General features: G+C 47.9%; 1 protein-coding gene across 18 annotated transcripts in view; it reads left to right on the forward strand.

Moving 5' to 3' along the window:
- The first annotated feature begins 546 nt into the window (after positions 1-546).
- DOCK7 (dedicator of cytokinesis 7) overlaps positions 547-23,444 on the forward strand; it is a 94,452-nt gene continuing 71,554 nt past the window's right edge. For all 18 annotated transcript variants that reach the window (XR_014956850.1, XM_085585620.1, XM_021542714.4 and 15 more), the window contains exons 1-4: positions 547-635; positions 9,433-9,538; positions 22,614-22,789; positions 22,889-22,957. Coding sequence is in view for 17 of the 18 variants with exons in the window: in XM_085585620.1 (XP_085441746.1) it covers positions 598-635; positions 9,433-9,538; positions 22,614-22,789; positions 22,889-22,957 (389 nt within the window). In the remaining variant the exon portion in view is untranslated. The remainder of the gene's footprint in view (positions 636-9,432; positions 9,539-22,613; positions 22,790-22,888; positions 22,958-23,444) is intronic.

Raw genomic sequence — 23,444 nt, forward strand, 5'->3', positions numbered from 1 at the left:
ACCCCAGCTCTCGGTTCTCACACGGGAACAAAGCGGCACCGCGAGGGGAGCCCGAGGCCGGTGGGGCCGGGACCCTGGGGATGCGGACGGGGAAGGGATGGGGACGGGGATGGTGACAGGATGGTGACAGGGGATGGGGACGAGGACAGGGGAAAGGATAGGGCAGGGATGGGGACAGGAGACCGGAACACAGATAGGGATGGGGTGGGGATGGGGAAACGGATAGGAATAGAGACAGGGATGGGGACAGGGGACCGGGACACGAATAGGGACAGGGGCAGGGAAGAGGACGGGGACACGGACAAGGATAGGGATAGGGGACGGGGACACGGATAGAAATAGGGACAGGGGCAGGGATGGGGACAGGGGACCGGGACACGGATAGGGACAGGGGCAGGGATGGGGCCAGGAGCGGGCCGGCCGCGGTCACTCCCCGCCGTATATCTGCGAGGAGCGGCCCCCTGCGGGAAGGGGAGGCGGCGGCGGGCGCGGCGAGCGCCGGGGGTGGGAGCTGCGCCGCTCAAGTGCGCGGCTCGGCGGAGCATTACGGCGGCCGAGCGCTGCCCGGGCCGGCAGCGCGGAGCCCGCAGCGCGGCCATGGCCGAGCGCCGCGCCTTCGCCCAGAAGATCAGCAGGTACCGGGGGCGGCCGGGCCGGGCGCGGCCGCGGCGCCGCGCGTGGGGCGGGCGGGCCCGGCCGCGGGGGCTCCGCCGCTGCCGAGCCCCGGGGGCGAGCGGGCCCGGCGCGGCCCGCGGGCCCCCGCGCCCCGCCGGCCTCCGCGGGCGCCGGGCAGGGTCCGCCCGGCGCGGCCGCGGGGCTGCGGCCGCCGCCGAGGGCCGGGAGCGGGCGCGGCGGGCGCCGAGCGCGGGGCCGCTCCCCCGGGGGAGCTCCCGCGGGGAGCGGGGGAGGAGAGCGAGCAGGAAAGGCGAGGAAAGGAAAGGAAAGGAGCCGTGGAATTCCGCTGCCGCGAACAAAGGCCGGCCGGGCGCTTTGTGCAGCCCCTCCGGCCGCACGATGGGCGGCACGGCCGAGCCGGCCCTGCCCCGGCCCCGCACCTGGGAGGGGAGCGCCGACCTCCTTCCCGCTGGCTGGAAAATGGAGAGGGAGCTCCCTCCCAGCGCCTTCCTTTTGTGTGTGAGCACGGCTGCTGCGCTCCTTGGACGCGCGGAGCTGCCTGGGGCTCGCGGTGCTGAGCATCCTTGGGTTTCTCAAAGTTTGGTCATTTTTTGAAGAGGAGTAGTTATAGAAATTTACCTGCCAACGGCAGGTTTGTGCAGATTTACATTCCCAGTTAGGCGTGTGTTTCCGGGTGGGAACAGTTTTTCTGTTGGCAGGTCTGACCAGGTAGCCTTTGGTGACCATGGTACCTCTCCTACCTGTAACCAGCAGTGGAGTGAAAGCGAGATCCATCAGTAGTGCCAGAGAGCTGTTCAGGAGGATGTGGACAGTAGCAAAAGGAGTCTCATTTTCATGCCATTGAGTGAGAAGCTTAGGTACAAATAGATGCAGTTAGAGAAGCTGTGATGGAGAAGGGCCATGGGCCAAAAAAAAAGGAGGTCGAAGGAAAAGGATGGGTAGGAGGTAGTGACATCAGTCCCACTCCACTCAGGATCTGGAAACAGGTGAAAACATTTCTTTTCAGGTTCTCTGCACATTTAGATGTGCATCAGCCAGGGGTTAATGTGACAGATCAAGGAATGGGGAGAGATGGATTTGCTGCCAGACCATTTTTCCTGCTCCTTGGTTGTAGTCATGGGAATGTCACATGAGAGACAAGCCCTGGCTGTCAGAATGTCCGAGCTGTACAGCCCTGGCAGGAAGTTCAGTAAGGTGGCCCTGGGGTGACCACTGTGGTGCTCAGCAGTCCTGCCTGCTTCCCTGGGTTGTAGCACAGCTGTGCCACCTCTGGGCACCTTTTGGGCTAATCTGATCCTCTCCCGTGTTTCCCAGTGTGGTCTTCAGACAGGTCTGCTTCACCTGTGCCTGTAGAAGGACCCAGGTGCTTTGCAGTGAGGTCAGGGCTGTTGCATCTCCAACTTGCTTTTACACTTGTAAGATTGTTGTGTTTTCTGTGGGGTTTCCCGTGTTGTAGTGTCATATTCTGAGAAATCTCAGATTCCTGGTTCGTGACCTGTGCATCCAGTGCATGTGAAGACAAAAACTTGTGGGCAGAATGTTGCACCTGGGGATGCCCAGGCTGGGCTTCTGTCCTTCCTTCTCTTCCTGCCACAGAACTGCTGGGAATGTTGCTGTTCCAGGGGGTGAGAGATTGGAGCAGGCAGTGCACGGAATTCCCAGAGCTGTGCTGGTGGCTGCTGGAAGCCCTCCCCAGTTCCATTGTTTCAAGAAGAATAGATCCCTCACATTTTCACACTCTGCCCCCCGGTTTGGCTGACTCATCGAGGTAGAAGTAGCATTTGTCTTATTCACAGGAAATAGCCCTGCTGCTCTTGCTTTGCCTGTGTGCTCCAAATGGATGTCATTCAGATCCACCAAGACAAATTCCTTTAGTCCAGCTGCACGTTTCCAAACTGGCTGTTTCAGGAGAGGTAGAAAAACAAACATGGGATGGGCTGAGCTGTTTCTTGAAAAGCCCAGGGATGTGTCCTCAGCACACATTTACCTGCTGTGCTTTCTTCAGCCCCTGTGGTGCCCCTCAAGAGCATGGTCAGAATGCTGGTGCCATGCCCTTCCTGCTCATTGCATCCAGTCTTTAAGTATTGGGCAGAGTCAAATTAATTGCCCCAGCAGTTTCAAAATATCTTTTTAAGACTGTGTTACAAGGTGTCTTCATGTTTAGGTCCTGCTGAGTTTTTGCAGGATGGGTTTAATTTAGAATTTGGCCATCATAGGTACTTACTAATTCTTCTTGACTCCATCAGAAGGAACTCCTGAGTTAAACATATGCAACTAGTTAATAATATCTAAGATATTTCTAATTGCAATATCTGAAATGGATAATTTTTATTTAAAAATATATTGGTAGGAATTTTTTTAAGCTTTAGTGGATCACATCCTTCTGCAGCATCCTGATGCTTCTGTAGCAGCATGAAGGCTGTGGCTTCCACCTTAGTGTGAGAGCAGGGGAACTTCAGAGCCTCCTGTGTCTGGTGCACATTCCCAGCTGTGTCATCCCCAGCAGATGTTTTGGATATGGGGCTGCTTGGCTAAGAAATAGAGTGAGGAAAGCCCCTCACCAAAAGGGTCAGTTCTGAGTTTCTGGATGTCCCAGTAACTGGAGCATGTTGTATCCCAGCACTCCAGTGCTTCCTGGGACAGAGGAGAAGAGAGAAAGAAAAACTCCCCCTTTAAACCTGACACAGCAAAAACATTTACAGGGATAAACTCCTGTAGGCTTTCATGTGAGCCCCTGACCCAGTGCCTTGTCAGTGCTCTTGCAGCATCCTGAGGCTGGATTATCTGGGGAGTTCAGAGCTGCTCCTTCGGTCTGACCATCACCATGGAAGTGTCTTTGCTTGGAAGGAGTTTTGATCTTCCTTTCTGCTCCCACAGTGGGAGAGGATCCCTGTGGCTTGGAACAGCACATCTGCCCTGCCCTCTGTTTTACAGTGCCTGTCAGCCTCACACAAACCCCACAGTGTGATTTTTACTACTGCTCTGTATTCTGTTGCTGAGAATTTTCAGGTTTCCTGTGCCCAGCTGTCAGTGGAGTCCAGAGAAAACAGTTTTTACCTGGTGGGTCCAGCCCCCTTCCCAGGTGGTTCTGTGTGAAGAGGAACCCCATGAGATGCTGCTGTCTGGGGCTGATCCTGCTCCCAGACATTCAGTGACTTGGAAATTCCCCATCATCCAGGACTCTTACACTGCATGGGATTCCTGGAGTAATCACAGCTTGTCTTTATGGGTTTGAATTGAGGGGAAAACACTTGTGTTCACTACATTCAGAGAATCTTATTTCTGCTGCAGCTCCCTTTACACTGACACACTGTAAAAGGAGACTTGGGAAGGCTAAATTTGCATTTATGTTCATTTAGAGCCCTTTTACACTCCCTGAATGATGTGTCAGGGGGGCTGACAGCCTCCTTTGCCCAGCCCCAGGGTAAAGAGGGATGCTGTGAAGCCTGCACCCACTGAAACCAATAGCAGAGCTGTCACTGGATCCCAGGAGCGCCAGATCGGGCCAGAAGCGTGGTCACAGCAGAATATTCATCACAGTTTATTCTCTTCCCACATCCAGATGCCATTTGCATTGTCAAAACACTGTCATGGAGAACTGAAAGGATTTTTAGCAGGAATTTCAGAGCATCCCTTTCCTGTTCTCCCCAGAAGTCCCACTGGCTGTCCCCGTGCAGCCTCTCTGGATGTCTCGTGGGGGAGTTGGCAGCGCTTGGGAAGCCCAAGAAAATCCCTGACTGCTTAAAGCAAGGGAGAAGGCAGGGAAAAACTTCACAGAATTCACAGAATCCCTGGGTTGGAAGAGACTTTCAAGATACCGAGTCCAACCCAGCCCCAGCACCTCAGCCAGCCCCTGGCACCCAGTGCCACATCCAGGCTTTTTAAACACACCCAGGGATGGGGACTCCCCCACCTCCCCGGGCAGCCATTGCAGAACTTTATCACCTTTCTGTAAAGAACTTTTTCCTGCTCTCCAGCCTGTATTTCCCTTGGCACAGCTCGAGGCTGTGTGCTCTGTTCTGTCAGTGCTGCCTGCAGACAGAGCCCAGCCCCAGCTGGGCACGGGCACCTTTCAGGAGCTGTGGGGAGCGCTGGGGTCACCCCTGAGTCTCCTTTTCTCCAGGCTGAGCACCCCCAGCTCCCTCAGGGCTTCCTCACAGGGTTTGTGCTCCAGCCCTTCATCTCCAGGGCTCTGTCACAGAGCTGCTTCTCTGGCCAAGGTTTCCTCCTTTGGTTGGGTGTTTTTAGCTTGAGGTGTGACTTTGCTGTGCTGCAGGATCTAGTCTTGTGGTGGTTTCCTCAGTCAGTGTCCTGGGAGCTCACTCTCTCCACTGCAGCCTCAAGAATCAAATAGGATCAGAAGAGCACCACAGGCAGCGTTGTGTGATGTTTTCTCTTTTAATCAATGGTGAGGAAAAAGGGAACATGTTGTTGCTCATCTGTGTTAATTTAAGAACCCACACACGCCCTGCAGCGTCAGGATCAGGCTGGGCATTTCCTCAGCTGGAAATCAAACCCATTTCACTCCAAGGGGAAGGAGTTCACTCAGAAGGAAACAGGACCTGGGGTTTAGGAGGAAGGGCTGTACTGGCAGGGTGGCTCCAGGCCAGAGCTCTCCCTGCGTTCCTGGAGCAGGTTCCCTCATCCAGCAGAGCTCCCCTGGGTGGCTGCAGGCAGGACAGAGGGCCAGGTCCTCTCTCTGCAGAGGTGACACTCAGCCAGTGCCACTGGGCTTTGGGGTTGACATCCCAGCACAGTGAGTCAGGAGGATGGATGCCTCCAGCCCCTGCTGGCTGAACAGAGGGTGATGCTTTCCCTTGAAGAAATAAATGATGTGTAAAGGCAGTTTTCTCTCTCTGAGACAGAACAAGCAGCTCTGATGGGAGGGCTGAGGTGCCTTGCTGTGCCAGGCTGCCTTCTCAGAGCTCCCTGGGTGTGCAGTCCCTGCACATGACCCCAGGCTGAGGAACAGGCTGGAGTAACACTTCTGTCATTAACAGGATGGGGAGAAGCAATTTGCCTTGCCCTTTCCCAGTGGAGAGGGCTGTGGAAAAGGGAGACTTCCTCACATCACCCCAGGCTGGCCCTGACCCAGCTTTGCTGGGAAACAGGAGAGTCTCTGACCTTGCTTGGCATCACCAGGCAGATCTTAGGGAGATTTTTTTTGGGAAGGCAAAAAGAAGAACTGATAATTCCAATTTGCTGCTTAAGCTAAAAAAATGTTAAAGAAAAAAAGGAACAATTTTTGGGTTTGACCAGGCAGGGCACATAGAAAGAGAAATGATTTTTGTGTGTAGTAGAGAGCACTTGGGAGTGCAAACATGGCTTCATTTTGTTGTTTGCAGCTCGGAGTACTTGGAGAATGACCAGTTTTGTTTTGCTTTAAGAGCCAGTTCCAAGAGGATTTTTTTTTTTCCTCTTCTTTGTGTTTTTTTTTTTCTTTTTCTGTGTGAACCACATGTACACATAATAATTAACCAGTGAAGAAGGTCAGAAAGGAAGTAACTTGGGATGATGTACTTTAAACATAGACATTCATGAGGCTGTGGGCTGTAATTAACTGGAATGTTTGTCTGAGGTTCCCAGGTTACATGTTGAATATTAGATAAGTTATTAAAGAGGCAATCCTTTTAATTATCAAAGCTTTAATGGCTCTTCAGCTCTATCAAATTATTATTTTTTTTTTTACATTTGGAGAATATTTATTTCTCTTTTCTTGATGGGGTTTGGTGTAACACCAGCATTGCTTTGGGTTAGAAATAGTGCTCAGGGTTATAGTGTAACCCTGTGTATAGTGGATTGCTGGTCATGAGCAGTTTGTCATGGACAAACAGCCTCTGGGAATGCAGGAGGAGAAGACAAGTGTGTTCATAGAGTGATGGAGTGGTTTGGGTTGGAAGGGACCTTAAAAGCTCACCCTGTGGTCAGAGACACCTTCCACTAGAGCAGGAGTTATTTGTTTTAGGGAAACTGGGGACCTCTGGCAGGAAACAGTGAGGAAGCAGCCCTAAAATAAGTCAGCTGAGATATTTTCTCAATGTGGAAGTGCTCATTTGGTTCTCCAAAGGTTCTGCTCCTTCTCTGGAGTCGGTGATCAGGGTGAAGCACATCTGCTGAAAGGTGATTCCCAGCTGGAACAGCTCTAGAAAAGCCATTGGGTGATCAGGGGAGCCCAAAGGCTGGAAGGGGGCACCTGGCAGGTAGAAAGGAGTGGGAGAGGGCTCTTGAATCTGATCATGCTGCCACAAACCCAAAGGGGTATAGATCACCCATAAATACATCTGGAGATCAGGTTTCATTGGGAGATGGTTTCTGAGTGTCAGAGGCACGATGCTTTCCCTGGGGAAGTGGTGTCCAGAACCTCTGTGAATGCAGTGACACAGAAAGGAGTCAACCTGAGCTGTGGATTGACCTGCAGGCTTGAATGAACAGCAGCAGCTCCTGCAGATTCCACTCAGGAATTCTGGGCTTACACACTCTCCATTAACTTCACGTGGGAAGAGTTTTGATGGGTGCTGGTGAAAGCTGGAGAGGCAGGAGTGCTTCAAACTTGAGAGTAATGCTGCTTCCTTGTTGAAACCCATTGGAAGTTCAGTTCTGACTTGCTGTGGTCATGCTTTGGGGGAATTTTCAAAATCCAGTGAGGTCATTAATGGGGCAGCAGCACAGCTGATCAGTGCCACCCTTTTGTGGCACCACATTCCTTCCCCTGTTGGACACAGAGATGCCCTGGGGTTCCTGAGGAGGAGCCAGGCACAGCTGGGGTGGCACAGCTGGGGACAGGTCCCTCCTCTGGCTGGACTTCCCATCTGTAAACAATGCCTCTTGAAAACGGGGAAGGGATTTTAGGTTTTCCTGTTGTGCTGGTCTCTGATTTTTCCTGCCAGGGCTCTGTCTGTGCCTCGTCAGGAGTGACACAAAACACAGCAAGTGAGAGCCTGGTGGAGAGCAGAGCCTGTGTGCATCCTGGGGACAAGCTTGTCCATCCTCAGCCACAGCTCCATGGTGTGTTTTCCATGCCAAGCAGCCATTTTAATCCATTCCAAATTTCCCTACAAAAGCCAGCAGCACTCATGGTTTGCTCTCACGTGTGTCTGTGTGTGCACACGTGGTGGGAGCAGGGAGATGCCTTTTCCTGGCTGTTCCCTGTCCCCAGCAGGACAGAAGCCACCCACCAGAAGTGAAAACATCAGCTCCTGTGGATAAAGGCAAACATGAAGGAAATTAATTCTTGCAGCCAGAATACATAAAACTTGATTTTTTTCCCCCCTCCTGTAGTCTGCTTTTTAAATAAGACAAAATAATGCTTCCTCTAGCTAATCTTACATCTATCCTCTGGCCTGAGGACACATCTGCTCCCCATGGCAGCCTCAATTATCCCAGCCAGTTCCCTCTCAGAGTTCCTTTCTCTTCCACTGACAGCAGTTGCCTCCAGCTGCCTTCATTGCCCACCAGCAATCCCAAAAGCAAGAGCCCATCCTGATGTCCAGGATTAGCTCAGGACAGGTTTAACCATCTCCTTGACAGGATTTTAGCAGCTCGTGTGCTGTTCTGATAAACAGCACAGTCCCCTGGTGAGATCAGGAGTCTCTTAGCCATGAGGATGCTCAGAGATCAGTGATACAACAGAAGAAAAATCACCCCAGTCCTTGCAGCTTGTTCCTTGCCTTATGGGCTGGTTGGTCTCTCCTTGGAGCTGGGAGTTTGCTCTGGGAGCCAGAGCTGCCAGCAGCGCTGTGATGTGGTGAATGACACTTGGAGTGGGTTTGTCACTAATAAATTGGGTGTTGACTCCTGGAGAGGAGCATTTGTGTTGGCGAGGTCCTGCAGGCCAGGGGTACTCAGCAGCTTTTCAGCTACACTGCTTTTTTTTTGTGGAAGCAGTCTGGGTTTTGGTTTGCTTTTGGAACAAAACCATTTCCACCCTCCTCAGAGGCCTGGCTGTCCCTGCTGAGAGGAGCTGCAGCTTCCTGCTGGGATACAGGATGGAGGGCTGGGGATGGGCCTGTGGCTCTTTGTTTAGACAGCCCCTGGCCATCAGCATTTCCCTCTGTTGTGCTCCTCTTCCCCCTTGCAGGTGGCTTTACCCACCTGTTGTGTTTTCAGCCTTACCAGAGACAATCTGGCTCTTCAGCCAAAGTGGAAAACCATGGAGGGTCACAGCTTTCACCCTCCAGGCGAGGAAGGGCTGCTCTGTGCTTTCCATTCCTGGTGAGAAAATTACCCAGTGGTGGAATTTCTGTCTGGCAGAGACACAAGGCTCTGTGCCAGTGTTTCCTCTGCTTGTCACCTTTACCTTTCCTACACAGGAAGGGAAACACCTTTTTGTTCTGACCCCGTCATTTATTTCCTGGTCCTTTGTCTGATTGTGATTGCAAGCCCCAGAAATAGGCAGAGGGATGAAAATGCAGAGTACAGGAGCAGCTGTGTGACCAGGAACTGCTGAAGGGTGAGGAGAACTCTGGAGAAGAGCTTTTTCTTGGAAGAGCCTGCTGGGAACAACTTAATTTGTGCTCGTGGTCACGTGCATTTTATTGCCACAGATGTGCACAGAAGAGCAGTTCACAAAAGGGGAGAAAAAAAAATAATTGCTGTTAAAAATATGTATCTGCAGCTTTGTGAGAGCTTTGTGATTCCTGGGAATTTATTATGTAGGATCTGTTCCCAGTGGGCAGTGACACCCTTCTTGCTGTGAGCAGTGTCTGGTTCCATTCCAGCACGCAGGGAAGTGTCCCTGCCCCATCCCCAGGTCCCTGTCAGAGGTGACTGTGTCCCTGTGTCCCTGTGTCGTTGCAGGACCGTGGCAGCCGAGGTCAGGAAGCAGATTTCGGGGCAGTATGGAGGCTCCCCACAGCTCCTCAAGAACCTCAACATCGGAGGCAGCGTCTCCCATCACACCACTGTAAGTCATTTCTGGAGCAGGGCTTGCTCAGCCTGCTGTCCACACTCACTCCACCCTCGGGAGGAAACTGCTCTGCTGACAGATTGTTGATGGAAAAGGCTCTGATAACACCAAGGACAAAATTCCATGCAAAACCCACCAATTTTGGGGATTTCTATGTTGCAAATCAGTTGGTGTGGCTGGGAATCTGTGTTTGTGCAGAATCTTTGTAGGACAAGGAGCTTTCTTGACCAGATATTAGTTGTTTTATCCCTAACCAGCCTGGATTGGGCATTAAATTCCATGTGTGTGTGGTTTCCTGCATGGAGAGCTCTTTGTTCTTCAGGTTGCTGTTTTCCTGTCCTTGTCACCCTGAGAGCAGGACCACAGCAACTCATCTGTTCTTCTGAAGTATTTTAAATATTATTTTGCAAGTTGAGTGTGGCTATTCCTCAGGAATGCATATTTACTTACAAGTTTACAGCCCACTTTGAAGAGTTGCATTGTCACAATCACCCTTTCTGAAGGCAGACTTTCTTGCATGGCCTGCCAGTAATCTTCCAGATTTATTGTGGTAAACAGTTCAAGAGTGAAACAAACTTTTTCAAGCTGGAAATGTTTGATTTGGAGTCTCAGTTCAGGTCACAGCAGTTCCTTTTGCTGCAGTCAACTTGGAGAATAAATATCAGAGCATCTTGTTTTCTTCAGAGAGGGGTGGTTAGGTCAGGCAGGGCTGGAAATGTGCCCTGAATTTGATAGTCTGTGCAAGTGTTGTGAGTTTACAAGAGTTCTTCTCTTTGGAGTGGGGTCCTGTAGTGTTTCCACAGTTCCTGGGGTTGTGGGAATGAGTCCATGGGAATTCCCTCTGCTTCATGTGCTGTTAAAGCTTCCTCCTGTGGAGCACAAACGTGTCCTCAGAGCAGAGTGTCACCTCAGAAGGGACCTCCAGGCTGACCTCTGGCTCAGAGCAGGGACTTCACTGCAGGCACAGACTTCATCTGTGAGACCTGGCTGTGCCAGGGCACTGGGGATGGAGGAGGGCTGGAATTCCTGTCATGCCCCAGGAGCTCAGGGAGAGCAGAAGGTTGCTCTGCCAGCAGCCTGGTGGGGACTGAGCAGGTTAATGAGAGAAGGGTTAATGAGAGAAGGGTTAATGAGAGCTGCTGCCCAGGCTAGTGCCTTATCTCAGTGGCTCTGCTGGGCTGTGCAGTGATCATGCAAAGCCCTGACTTGGCAGTTCTGGATGGTCTTTTGCATAATCCAGCATTAGAACAGGGAGGGTCCCCTGCTATTAGCTGGAGTGTGGAGCTCTCAGGGTCACTGACTCCACTTCCCTGCAGCACTGGGAGTGCACTCCCACTGGAGATCCATCCCAGGAGCTGCTGGGCCTCCCTTGTCCCACCTGTGGTTTCATCTCGGAAGGAGGTGGCCGAATTGCCTTTCTGCTCTCATAAAGAGAGGTGTCTTCTGTGAACCTCTGCAGCTGCTCCTCACCCAGCCATGTTTTTTATCAGTTTCCCCTTGTATCACCTCCTTTCACTCTGAATTGTCTTTTTTTCCACTTTTTCCTCCTATTCCTAAGGTTTTTCCATTCTGACACCAACCAAATATTCACACTCAAAGCTTCAGTCCTGTTGATCTTCACATGTAATTTTTGATACAGGATCAGACTTGTTGGCCATGGTATTATCAGTAGCTGTCATTACCCTGTTGGCCTGGTGTTTGCTAGTGAATATATGCAAGAATCTATAAAAATGCTGGAAAAGGTCATGCTGGCTGGAAGCAGGCTCTGAGCTTTTCCTATCAAGCTGCATTGTGTGATGGCTGCTGTGATAAGCTCCCAGTTTGTCACATTAAATTGGGTGCTGAGCAGAGATGCTCTGCAGAAGCCTGATTAACACGGGGTGATGGTTTGTAGGAGATAGTCTGTAGGAAAAGTCTATTTAGTTAAGTCATGAGTCTGTATCCTGAGGCTGCATAATACAACAGAGGTTTGCTTGTCTGAATTTTGGGTTAATTTCTCTCCCCGAGGCATCCGTCAGGATCTGCTGTGCCTGCCTGGCCTGGTTTGATAATCAGCATTATGCAGAAGGAAAGCATTGCTGTGTGAAGCTGTGTTTGCTCTGGAAAACTTCACTTCTGTGTAGCCACACTGGTTTAAAAGCTAAAGTAGGGCATGTAGTGTGGGAGTGAATAGGAAATTCCTACTAAAATGTTGTGTGGTTGAGTTTCAGTATCTCCACAATGGCAGCTGGTTGGGATTGGGGAGCTCCAGCCTGCCAGAGTTCAGGAATTATTTGGCCAATGCTCTGAGGCACAGGGTGGATGGTTGGGGTTGTCCTGTGCAGGACACAGGACTGGATGATCCCTGCAGGTCCCTTCCAGCTCAGGATGTGCCATGAGCCTGTGGCTCCAATGATGGTGCAGATGTGGTCTCATGCCCATCTTGCTCACTGTGCTGAGAATTCTGCTGCAGGAAAGGTCAGCACTGATTCTCTGATGGTTTGTCTGAGAGTCTTACCAGCCCAATGGAGGTATTTTGGTGGAGAAATGGAGATTTTGTGCATGAAGAGTCTTCAGCACTGTGCTTGCTTGGGCCTCTTGTTTCTTGTCAGCTGAGGCCACTGCAGGGATGTTCCCCACTCCACAGGCTTGCCCGTGGTTGAACCTGGGATAAATGCAAAAACCTGTCAGCTGAATTTTAGCAAGTCTCCTCCCTTTTGCCTCACAAGCAGCAGACAAAATGCTGCCAGAACTGTTTCTAATTTGGTATCTGGTAGAGCTGGGGAGAAGACACTGCTTTCAAATGAGTTTATTATTGTCAGCCTCCACCCTTCTGCCAGTTTAGGAGCAGCTGATTTTAATTGCACATTCCTCAAACCCCAGACACAGGTCCAAGGCCCTCAGAGGGTTTTCCTGTGTAACCCACCCAGTGTGCCAGGCTGGGATCCTGGCAGGATGCAGTCCCTGAGATGTTTCTTTTTGCAAGCCACAGCAGAAGGCACTGACAGTTTAATGTTGGGATATAGGAGCTGTGAGCTCAGAGAGTTCCATGAAGGAGGGATTCTGTTTTTGGAGTTCTTTTTGCAAGTCTCCCCAAGCCCACTGGTGAGTGGGGTGTGCATTTGCTCCTTGCTGGGTGTGCTCTGAGTTGGAATCCATGGGCTGTGCTCACCTTGGGTGCCTCCAGAGGTTCAGCATTCCCTGCTGGGAGCTGGAGCTTCTCCCCAGCAGCCCCACTTGCACTTCCTCTGGGAGAATTCCCCAGCATCTTGCATGATGGGGAATTTGCTGTTTGTTTGATGAACCAGGCTGTTTACTGGTGGCCATTATAATCCCTCATGACTAACCACTTTCTTTTCTTCCCAAGTTTGTTTTTTCTGTGGAGCAGCTCCTTGTGCTCATTTAACTCTGTCTGCTGAAAGAAGATAAAGACTTAAAAAATCTTGGACTTCTTTTTTTCACTTTTGAGTGCCAAGGATAATAATTGAAATGTCTTTTGGTTGTTGTCCAAAACTTGATTTTTTTTCTTCCCAAGAAAAATTTATCTTAATTTAAAAAAATATTTTCAGGTATTTTTTTCTATTTCTTTACATAATTAGAGGTATATTTTAATGGTTGGACACAGTGCAATGGTCTGGTTGACAAGATGGTGTTCAGTCCCAATGTGGGCATGGATGATATCTTGGAGGACTTTGCCAATCTTAATAATTTTGTGATTTAATTAGATGAGCAGCTTTTTGCTAATCTTGCAAATAATCAGAGTGAATGTACATTCAGTTGTTTTGTAGAAAAATAACAGCTTTTTCCAAGGGATTGGGGGTAATACTTCCTGCCTTTTGATGTATGTTACAGCAGAGATTATTGTTAGCATGTAAAGTAACACTGTTATAAGAGATACTAATTAGTCTAGGAGTAAAGGGGGTCTGGATTCTTGGATGTGATGTGATCTGACCATGTCTGCTCTCAGCACTTCATTTTCTCCCGTAAAATGAAGGTGCTGACATTTACATATCTTTGTAAAGCACTGCTGGCTTTATGGGCATTATCTGGGCTAATTGAGGCTTTGTCTTGGATTTATTGGATGTCAGACTTTGGCCATGTATTCAAAGATAGCATCTAATTATTCAGTAAGTGAATATAGGTTCCTTTGTATATTTCCATTGTTTATTTTAACATAATTTAAGAGAAGAAGAAAAGGTGATTTGAGCAAATGAATGGGAAACACAGCAAAGGAAAACATGACAATGTCCTGTGTGGCACTGAAAGGGCGTTTTGGAGTGCTCAGAGCCAAGTAATTTTATCACCAAAAATTGAAAAGGAGAATGAGCCAAGTCTTTATGCTGTCTCAGGGCTGATGAAGGCTGGATGGTACCTCCCATTATTTGTATTTCCTGGAGGTTTTGCCCTGCCTGGCAGGATGGTTTATCCTCATCAGGCAGGGGAGGATGGGAGAGGCATCCACATCCTGTGCCCTGCCTCCTCCCCTTGGGGCTGCTCACAGTTACCTCTGCTCTGGTGCAGGCACTTTCTGTAGCACATGAAAACTGCTCCCTTTCTATTGCTAAAGGCAGCAGTGAGCCCTGTGGCAAAGGCCAGGGGTGTTTCACCTGTTCAGGTGAGTCTGCTGTCCCTGGAAGTTGCTGAGTCTCTGCAATAACTTCAATAGTTCACGTGGTAGCAGAGATCAATACTCTTAACTAAATGATATTATACCCAGTAATTGTTAATAGACAGGCTGGAAGAGCTTGGAGGTGCTCACCTGGAGAGGAGAAGGATCCAGGGAGGGCTCAGAGTCCCTAAAGGGGCTCCAGGAGAGCTGGAGAGGGACTGGGGACAAGGGATGGGGGGGCAGGACACAGGGAATGGCTCCCACTGCCAGAGGTTGATGTTAGGGGAATTTTCATTTTCTGTATCAAAGTCTTTGTGTTCTCCGAATACTCTCGGTGAAATTACACAATTTTTAGTCATCAAGATCTTGTCTTCTTACCCGTCCTTGGAGGCATAACTCGTGTCTTTCTAGGGTTGGTAAGAAACTGCTTTAGTATTCCCAGATAACTAATTAATCTCTGATTAATATTAATATTTCTATACCCAAATGGCTTCCTACATTAGCAACCAGTTATCACAGCAAATAACCTGGCAGTATTTGTACATAAAGCATCTCACTGGTTTTGGGACTGGCTGTTACTTGTGACATGTAGGATCCTTCTTTAGGTAGGTGTGTTTGTAATAATTTCACAGAACCCCAGACTGGTTTGGGTTGGAAGGACCTTAAAGCTCATCCTGTTTCAACCTTGACACCTTCCACCATCCCAGGTTGCTCCAAGCCCTGTCCAGCCTGGCCTTGGACACTTCCAGGGATGGGGAATCCTTTTCCTTTCATTAGAGGCTTTTTCTAACTCAAGCATTGTGATAGAATTTGCCACACACTGCAGATCTCTCAGAGTCCAGATCTTACAACTGAATGTTTTTAGATTTTAAAAATGGAGGTTCCAGACACAGAGAATGCTTACAACCGTTTTTGGGGCACATTTGCAATTCGGAAATGAAGGACTTCCATCAGCTGCTCTCTGTGGTAATGACATCTCACAGAACACCATGCAAAAGAAGGAGTAAGAGGCAGGGCAGGAGATGGGGAACTGCATTCCAGAGGCAGTGGGGAGGTAATGACTGCACTTATGGCTGGGGAGGTGTCATCCCTGGTGAGCCTTGGGAGCTGCCTGTGGTTGATGGAGAGCAGAGATTGCCTAGGAATCTCCTTGGTTCATTTGAATATTTCCATGTATTATAAATGCGGCCAAAAAAATGAAATGCAGGAGTTCTCTGGGCTCAGGAGTATGAGTTTTTTGAAATGCAGGGATGGCAGCAGACAAATTTGTGAGTCTTTGAATTTGGATCCATTTGGGTTATTTTTGGAGTGCTTAGTTGAAAGAAAATGTCATTTTTGCAAGTAAAACATGTTTTTTCATTACTTGAGTGTTGTCGGTGGTTAATATTACACTGCTCATGTTTCAAAACCTCTTAGAGTGACTTGCCTGTAGTTCACACTTAAAAATCGATCTAGTGACTGTTTAGCAAGCTTATTTCTTTAAATTGTTACCTTCTTTAACCTGCCTGCAAATTGTAATTTTGTTTTTTTTAGCATATTACATTCTCACATTTATTCTGAGTCCTCCCAGTATGTCAGATTTGACTCCTGTTCCCTGAGATACCGGTATCCCTTTAAGGGTGACAGGATTTTGCCACAGCAAGCACAGGCCATCTGCATTCCTGACTGCTCAGCAAGGGAAGTCCCTGTTTGCCCTGGAGACCCAGAGATAGCTGAGAGAAGGCTGGGGCTGAGCTTTGAAATGTTAATCTGCTGCTTCTGTCCTTCCAAGATTTTGCCCAGGGAAGGCAGTGGGTGGGAAGTTGGTATTAATTTAGAATTTGGAGCTTTGGTACAATCTGTTGAAGTTTTAGCACGTTATAAATCGCTTAATATTTAAGGAGGTACTGAAGTTAAGATGGAACTTTGTCCTGGTTTCAAAACTGGCAAGAAATATCACCCTGATTTTGAAGAAGTGCTTTAGCTGCCAAGTAAAAATAGCAGTCAGGATCCTCCCTGTGATGAGGAGCTCTCTGCAAGGTTAATTTTTCAAGGTCCCTTATGGGATCCTCACAGGGAGTTTTACTCCCACGCAGGAAAGGAGGCAGGAGGAACAACCTTCCACACTTTGCCATTGTCATTTTTACAGAGCCCTCAATTGTCCTGTGATCCTCACATGGGCTGGGCCCTTGGGAATGATGCATCTTATTTGAGCTAAAAGGGAAATTGGGCTTGGATTGGGCCACAGCAGTTGGGTTCAGATCCTTGTTGTGCCAGATGCATCCTGCCAAGCTCTCATGCCATAAGCTCTCAGTGCTCTTGGGGCTCCCTGGAGGTTGGACATCCTGGGAGGGCAGAGGTGAGGGAGGGAGAAGGAAATGGGAGGGAATGTTGTTTTCCATGCCTGTGCTGTCATACACAAGCTGGAATAATCTGCAGGGTCATAGCAGGGGTTTGAGTGTGTCACTTCCAGTGTGTCCCATGAGACATGTGGGTTGGGCAATCCCCTGTGCCCAGCTGGCTGTTTAGGGAAGGGATGGGCTAAAGTCCTCCAGGCAAACCTGGGAATGCCTGTGAACATCAGGGCACTGTGCTTCAGTCAGTCCCTGTGAGATGGAGACAATAATTGTCCCTTTTTCTGCCCTAGTTGTTACTGAGCTGCTGTGCAGTGCCCAGGAGAGCAGATCTTGAGCCTTCAGGTACCTGCACAGGTGCAGGTCTTGTACAAACCTGACCTCTGCATTGTATTTTTTGTTTCCCTGTGTGAGCTTTGCAGTGTGGCTCCCTGGGTGTAGCTTTCCCTGCTCTTTATGCCTTTGTTCCCTTTGTTATCCCTTTGGGCTGCCTGGCTGAAGTGAGTGAGGGTTTGTGTTACCCTCCATGGAGTGATGCCACATCCCCTCACTGAGGCTCCTGCAGATTTGTGCAGGTGCTTTTGGAAGTGATGATGATGATGCAGGTAGGTGCTCAAAAAGAAGAAATAAATAGGAGAGAGACATGTGCACTAAAACTCCACAAAAATACAATGTTTGCTGTCTGGAGAAGGGCAAAGTCGATAGGGAAGGCAGTTTGATTTTTCAGCTTTTAAGAGCATGTAAGAGTGAAGAATAACACAACCTTAAAGAAGAAAGCTTGAGTGTCCCCATTGCAGGAGAGCTGTAAACCTCTGAAATAGGGCTTTGTCCTGCAAGTGCTGGGAGCCAGAACTGCAGCAACACAGGTGCACCTCTGGAAACTGCCTGTTAAGTGGGTTAAAACATCCAATCAAGGCTGCTGGCTGAATTAGCTGGTTAAACATGTCTGTGGTCAGATTAAGGACATGTAGAATTGGAATTTTTAATGTATATATATTTCCAAGTGAGGGGTTTGATTAGGGTTAGGGTAAGTCTGAGAGAGTGAGTCCCTTTTGATTTCTTCTGTACTTTCAGATTATCAGTGCTGTGATAAACACAGTGTTTGTGCTGGCAGGGAGCAGGTTATGCACCTCTTACTCATCCTGAGCTGCCCTTTTTCCCCACATTGTCCTCCTGTAGATTTTAATGGCACAGAACAATGCTTGCCATGAGTGGGGTGGCAGTGCCTGATCCTGGGATAAAGACTGAATGCAAAACAGGTTGGGGAATTGTCCAAAATTCCATCTATAATTACAGCCTGCACAAAATTAAAGAGTATTTTTTAAAAGAGCAGCAATTCTGGGTGCAGCTTTCCTTTGCATATTTTTAGCATGTATTTGCTGTTCATTTACATTATTCTGTGGTCCTGGTGGGGAAGATGCTCTGGGCTCTTGCAGCCTTTGGTTTCTAGAGGGTCTTAATCAACTCAAGAGAAATGGACCCCAGGCCAGGATTTCTTGCAGTAACACTCCAGTATTCCCCATCAGGTTTATTAGGGGAGACCACACTGGAGTCTTTCAATACTTAAAGGAGGCTTAGAAAAAATAGGAGAGTGACTTTTTACACAGGGAGAATGATTTCAAACCAAGAGGAGAAATTCAGATTAGATATTAAGAAATTCTTCCCTGTGAGAGTGCTGAGACCCTGGCACAGGGCAACCAGAGAAGCTGTGGCTGCCCCTGGATCCCTGGAAGTGTCCAAGGACAGGGTGGACATTGGGGCTTGGAGCAGCCTGAGGTAGTGGAAAGTGTCAGGGTTGAAACAGGATGAGCTTTAAGGTCCTTTCCTGCAAAACCATGCTGGCTTTATCCTCCTCAGCTGTTGCTCCTTCCTGCTGCAGCAGATTTGAAACCTTTTCATGTGCAGCTGGCAGGACTGGCAGTTCTTTGGTGGCTGAGCTCAGCTGTAGCCCAGTGTCACACAAGCAGCTGTTGGATGCCTCTTGTTTGTCCTGGTGCCACAGGAGCTCAGCTGGGCTGGAGGTGAGATGGCAGAGCAGGTTCTGCTCCTCCAGCAGCAGTGAGGCTGATTGGGATGATGGGGTTGGGTAACCTGGTCTTTACCTGAGCTTGTGCACGTTTCACCTGATGGGTTTGTGTGGCAATTTCAGGTGACTGATGCTTTGCCCAAGTAACACTGGAATAGCCCCTGGTATTTTGTGTGTCCTTGTCCCCATGCACAGCTTTGGAGTGATGCTGGAGCATGGAGCAGGACAGGGGAAAGGTGAAACCATTGGCAGCAAGAGCCTTGAGAGGAGCTCTTGTGGTTCTGTTCACACATGGGGGCATCTTTTAGGTTCATTTTCCTTTTGGTGCATTTATTCATCCTTCTTTCCTCCTCCTCTTTCATCACTTCTTCCCCCACAAATATCTGAAGCCTAAAATAACGTTCTTGCCTTTTATCTGCCAATAGTCTGACACCAAGTAGTTCCTCTCCATAGCCATGAATTTATGTTTGGCCTCTTTGCTCAGGTGCTAGACAGTATTTCTGACTGCACAGATGGTGAGTCTAACACAGGCCTCTGGGTTTGACTATTATGTTTGTTTACATCTTCATGGTACAATAATAACCCAAAGAGACAAACTGGAAAATTGGGAAGTGCAACCTTGGGCCTAATCCTGAAATGTGTGAAGGGCTTGGAAACCCTTGGAAAGCACGGAGAGCTTCTGAGCACTGCCTGCCTTTCTGGATTGGGTGATTTTTAACTGGCATGGCCACTTCATCCTTCATCTCGTGTCCAACACATCCCACTGCTCCTGTAGGACAAGGGCAATTTGAGATGTGGAATGCCAGGGATGAGGGGATCTGGTGTGTTCTGGGCTGTGACAGCCTCAGGCCCTCGGTCCTGCATGTCCCCATGAGCTCTGTGTTAATACTGAGGAGGCTTTTCCTCATCTTTTTTGTAATTCTGTTTAGGGTAAGTGGAGTGGAAAGATTAGAAGGGATGAGGGGTAGGTTCCTGTGTGTTAGAGAATCACAGGTGAATGAGTTTGTGCAGATTAAAACACAACACTTGCACAAGCAGCTTATGTGGCAGCACATTTCTCCCTCTCTTAGGATTTTTCACAGAGAGAAATGAAAGAGAAAACAATTTCTGTTTGTGCTTCTTGTTTTTCCCATGTGGAATGTGTTTGGAGAATTGTTTACCTGGGGTGATTGCTTGGTTGGATTCTGGTGAGGATTGAGCCTATGGCCAATCCAGCCCACCTGGGGTTGGACTCTCAGAGAGGGTCATGAGTTGTGTTAGAGTTAGAGAAAGTAGTATGGAGTCTTAGTGTCTTCCTTTATATAGCATATTAATGTATTTTAGCATAGTTAAAATAAAGAAATCATTCAGCCTTCTGAATTGAGTCAGACATCCTCATTTCTTCCCATTGGGTTTGCCTGCATTTACAATAAGCTCACTTCTGGAAGATCCCTCAGCTTTGGAGCTGCCAGGTCAGAAAGAGAAATAAAAATAAATCTTAAAATGTTAGGGCATAAAAACAGGATCAGCTAAGCAGCTTTAAGTCATGCCATGAGGTTTCCTTGCCCCTCTGGGGGTGCTGCCAGTGCCCAGCAAGGAGCAGCATGGCTGGGGCTCTGTGCTGGCCATGGAAAGTGTGGGGGGATGCTTTTCCCAGCACCTCTGGACACCCCCTGCTTCTGGAGCTTCTGCCCAGAGTTTTGTTACTCATTTTGTTGCTTTTATCATCATTTGGAAGGAGTCTCCAGTGCGGGGTGGTTCCTCCTCTTTGGTTCTGAGGTTGGTCACATTTGGCACAGAGCAGCACTGGGAGCTGGCAGCACTTGGGAACGAACAGGCACTTGGAGCAATTCCTTAAGGAAAAGCTGTCACCCTCTGAAGATCACGAGTTGCATCCTCACCCAGGGCACCACTAATGTTGATTTTTTAAAAAAAATTTTATTATAGTCTCACAAAGTGTGAGTTCTATGGTAATTCTCTTTAACAAAGTAAAAATGGAGACATATTCTTTTTCTATAATGTTCTTAAAGGATAAACTGTTTAATTAAGAAATGATGCTTAAATTATTTCTATTTCTAATCTAATAATTAACTACTCATGACTTGCAATGCAGATTTTTTTATTTATTTACACAATACTTAAACTCATGAAGAATGTGAGAAGGTAAAGAAGGATTAGCTTTTGCTCTAAAACTTTTATCTTGTTTTATATATTATCATATTCTAAAATTTTAAACTCTTAAGTTTTCTACTATATGATATCACACAGTTTAACTATACACTTATAATTTGAGTTGTATTATTTAATTTTGGAACCTTTTTTTTACAATGTTAGGTTAAATGTAGTGTTTGTGAGGATCAGGGTGAGGTGGTGACATCTCAGCTGTGCTGTGGCAGGAGCAGTGACAAGTTCTGCTCGTGAAAACAGTGAAAAGTGTCTGGTTTGTGCTTTCAAAAGTTCTCCAAAATCACACATTTTGAGTCCATTTCAAGAGTTCAGGATGAGAAGGGGGGAAAAGGTTTTGGGGTTAAAGAGATGCTCATCATCTCCTTGTGAAAGGTGTCCCTGCCCGTGGCAGAGCTGGTCTTTAAGGTCCCTTCCAACCCTTCTCTGATTCTCCTGATATTTCTTTACACAGAAATTAATTTGTTTCTTCTACCTAACTTGCAGAATCAAATACCACATTTCCAGCCATCTCACATTTTTTTTAGTGAACCAGATTCTTACCTGGCAAAAAGTCACCTGGTCCAATTCCCCTGAATTCCCTGGAGTCATGCTGGTTTCCTGCTGAAGGGTTTGTCTTCTAAGAAAATTGCAGTATTCATTGAGGTTGCTTGTGGTAGGGAAATTGTTTCAGTGCCCTCTGTGTTAGCAAAGTCTTTTTCCGTGAATAAAAAGTTGATTTATTACAGAACTTGTTGGCAATAATTTGAAAACTGGAATTTGGGGTTTGTATAGCAATATTTCCAAGAAGCACATTTAAAACTGAAATACCAAGTGTTCTTTTTAAAGTCATCTCCAACACAAGCTACAGAATAGTTCCTTGTCCCACAGAAATCATCTGGATGACAAGAAAGGGGAAGTTAGTAGAGAAAACTGCTGAATTTGGATGTGCTTTTGTGACTCTTGTTAAAACACTCAGCCTCACTGGCATGTGCCAAGGAATTCTAGGAAATCTGTCAGTTGCTGTAGAGACAGCTTCCTCAAAAATTGTTTTTAGTGTTTCATTTTCTTAATGGCTATGTTTATGTATAGCCTCATAGCATAATGATCTCATATCAGAATATTTATATGTATTTATGTAATGGGATATGTAAAAATACAAGTTATGCAATGTGAGTATGTATCCAGTTTATGCAAAGTTTCTTCTAATGTATCTAAAAAAAGCTCAGGGTGGTGAGATCAGCACTGCCAGTGTAATCTACTGTTTTCCTGCACGTTTTCAGTCATTCCTTGTGCTTCAGATAAAGGCTTTGTGCCAATAAAGATGATTTTTAAGCATCTATTTTATTGAGGGCACTGTCCCTTCCTGGCATGGGCAGAGTCATTGTGGCACTAAAGGCTCTAATACCAGGGAGAAGAGGTGGTTAAACTTGTACCTGTGGTAGGTGAACATTGTGTTTTGTGTTCCCCAGAGAGGTGGTTTAATTCAAAATAATGTTAGTCCTCAGAGCTGTGTGGCTGCCTGAGTTCCTGCTAAATCAGGCCTTGCTCTGGGTTCTGCCTGGGGGAGGAAGGGTTCCTGCATCTTGGATCAGGATCAAGGTTCCCTTTGTGATCAGAGCCTGGCGAAAACAAATCCAGGCTCAGATAAAGTGGGCAATAAAGTACTAAGTTTCCTTTTGTTGTATTTCCTGAAAATAGATGTAACCTTTTCTGGCTCTAGTTGTATTTTTTAGGTGGTGATGGTACGCACCAGAGAAATATGCAGAGGAACATCAGATAAAAGATAAGGCAGGAGAAGCAGCTCTGTGATGTGTTAGCTGAGGTTAACACCACTGGGGTTAATCACCTGACGTTGCACCAAATCCCTCAACGAGGCAGAAGAACTGGTTTAAAAAAAGAGAGCAGAAAACGCGCGCGTGATTTTTCTTTATTTCTTCACCTCGGCGTAAGGCTCTGTGGTGGTGCTTTGTGCCTTCCCAGGTGCCTCTCACAGAAGCTGTGGACCCTGTGGACCTGGAGGAGTATCTCAACACCCACCCTCTGGCCGTGGAGTCGGGGCCCCTGCGGGACCTGCTGGAGTTTCCCCGCGATGACATCGAGGTGGTTTACACCCCCCGCGAGTGCAGGACGCTGCTGTCGGCCGTGCCCGAGGAGAGGTAGGGCACCGGCTCACCTGGTGATGCTCCAGGGAATGAAATCAGTGTTTAAGAAATCCCCATCATCACTTTGGTCTTTGTTGTTCGTTCTTTTAACAGCGAGATGGACCCTCACGTGAGGGACTGTGTCAGGAGTTACACGGAGGACTGGGCGATCGTGAACAGAAAGTGAGTGAGAATCCCCGAGGTGTTGGTCACCTCAAGTTCATATTTAAATTTTGGCCAAGTGCTATAAGGAGGCTCAAAAATATTGTTCTGGCTGCTGATTCCATGTGCTCTGGCTTTTCGTTGCCAGGTTCAGATGAACTGATATTTTGTGTTTGGGAACTTGGATCTTGGATGTCAAAAGCCCTTGGGGCATTTTGGAAAATTTAGGCCATTTCAGTCCACAGTTACTCCTTTACCATGGTAGAGCAATTGGAGAGTGTGGACAAGTAAAATTACTTAGAGCACTTGTTTCTTCCTATGTTCCATCTGGTTTTAGTTCTTTTTAGAGACAAGTTGCATTAATTCTGCAGTGATTTATGAGGAGTCACCACCATCTGATAGACAAGATGCTCTCTGCAGCTTCCTTTGATTCCCAGAGAGACGTGGGGAAAGTACATAATTCAGATAAATAACTGTTAATATTTGAACCATCACAACATTTACCTAG

Source organism: Lonchura striata, chromosome 8, assembly GCF_050655825.1.
Source record: "Lonchura striata isolate lonStrDom1 chromosome 8, ASM5065582v1, whole genome shotgun sequence".
Taxonomy (NCBI): domain Eukaryota; kingdom Metazoa; phylum Chordata; class Aves; order Passeriformes; family Estrildidae; genus Lonchura; species Lonchura striata.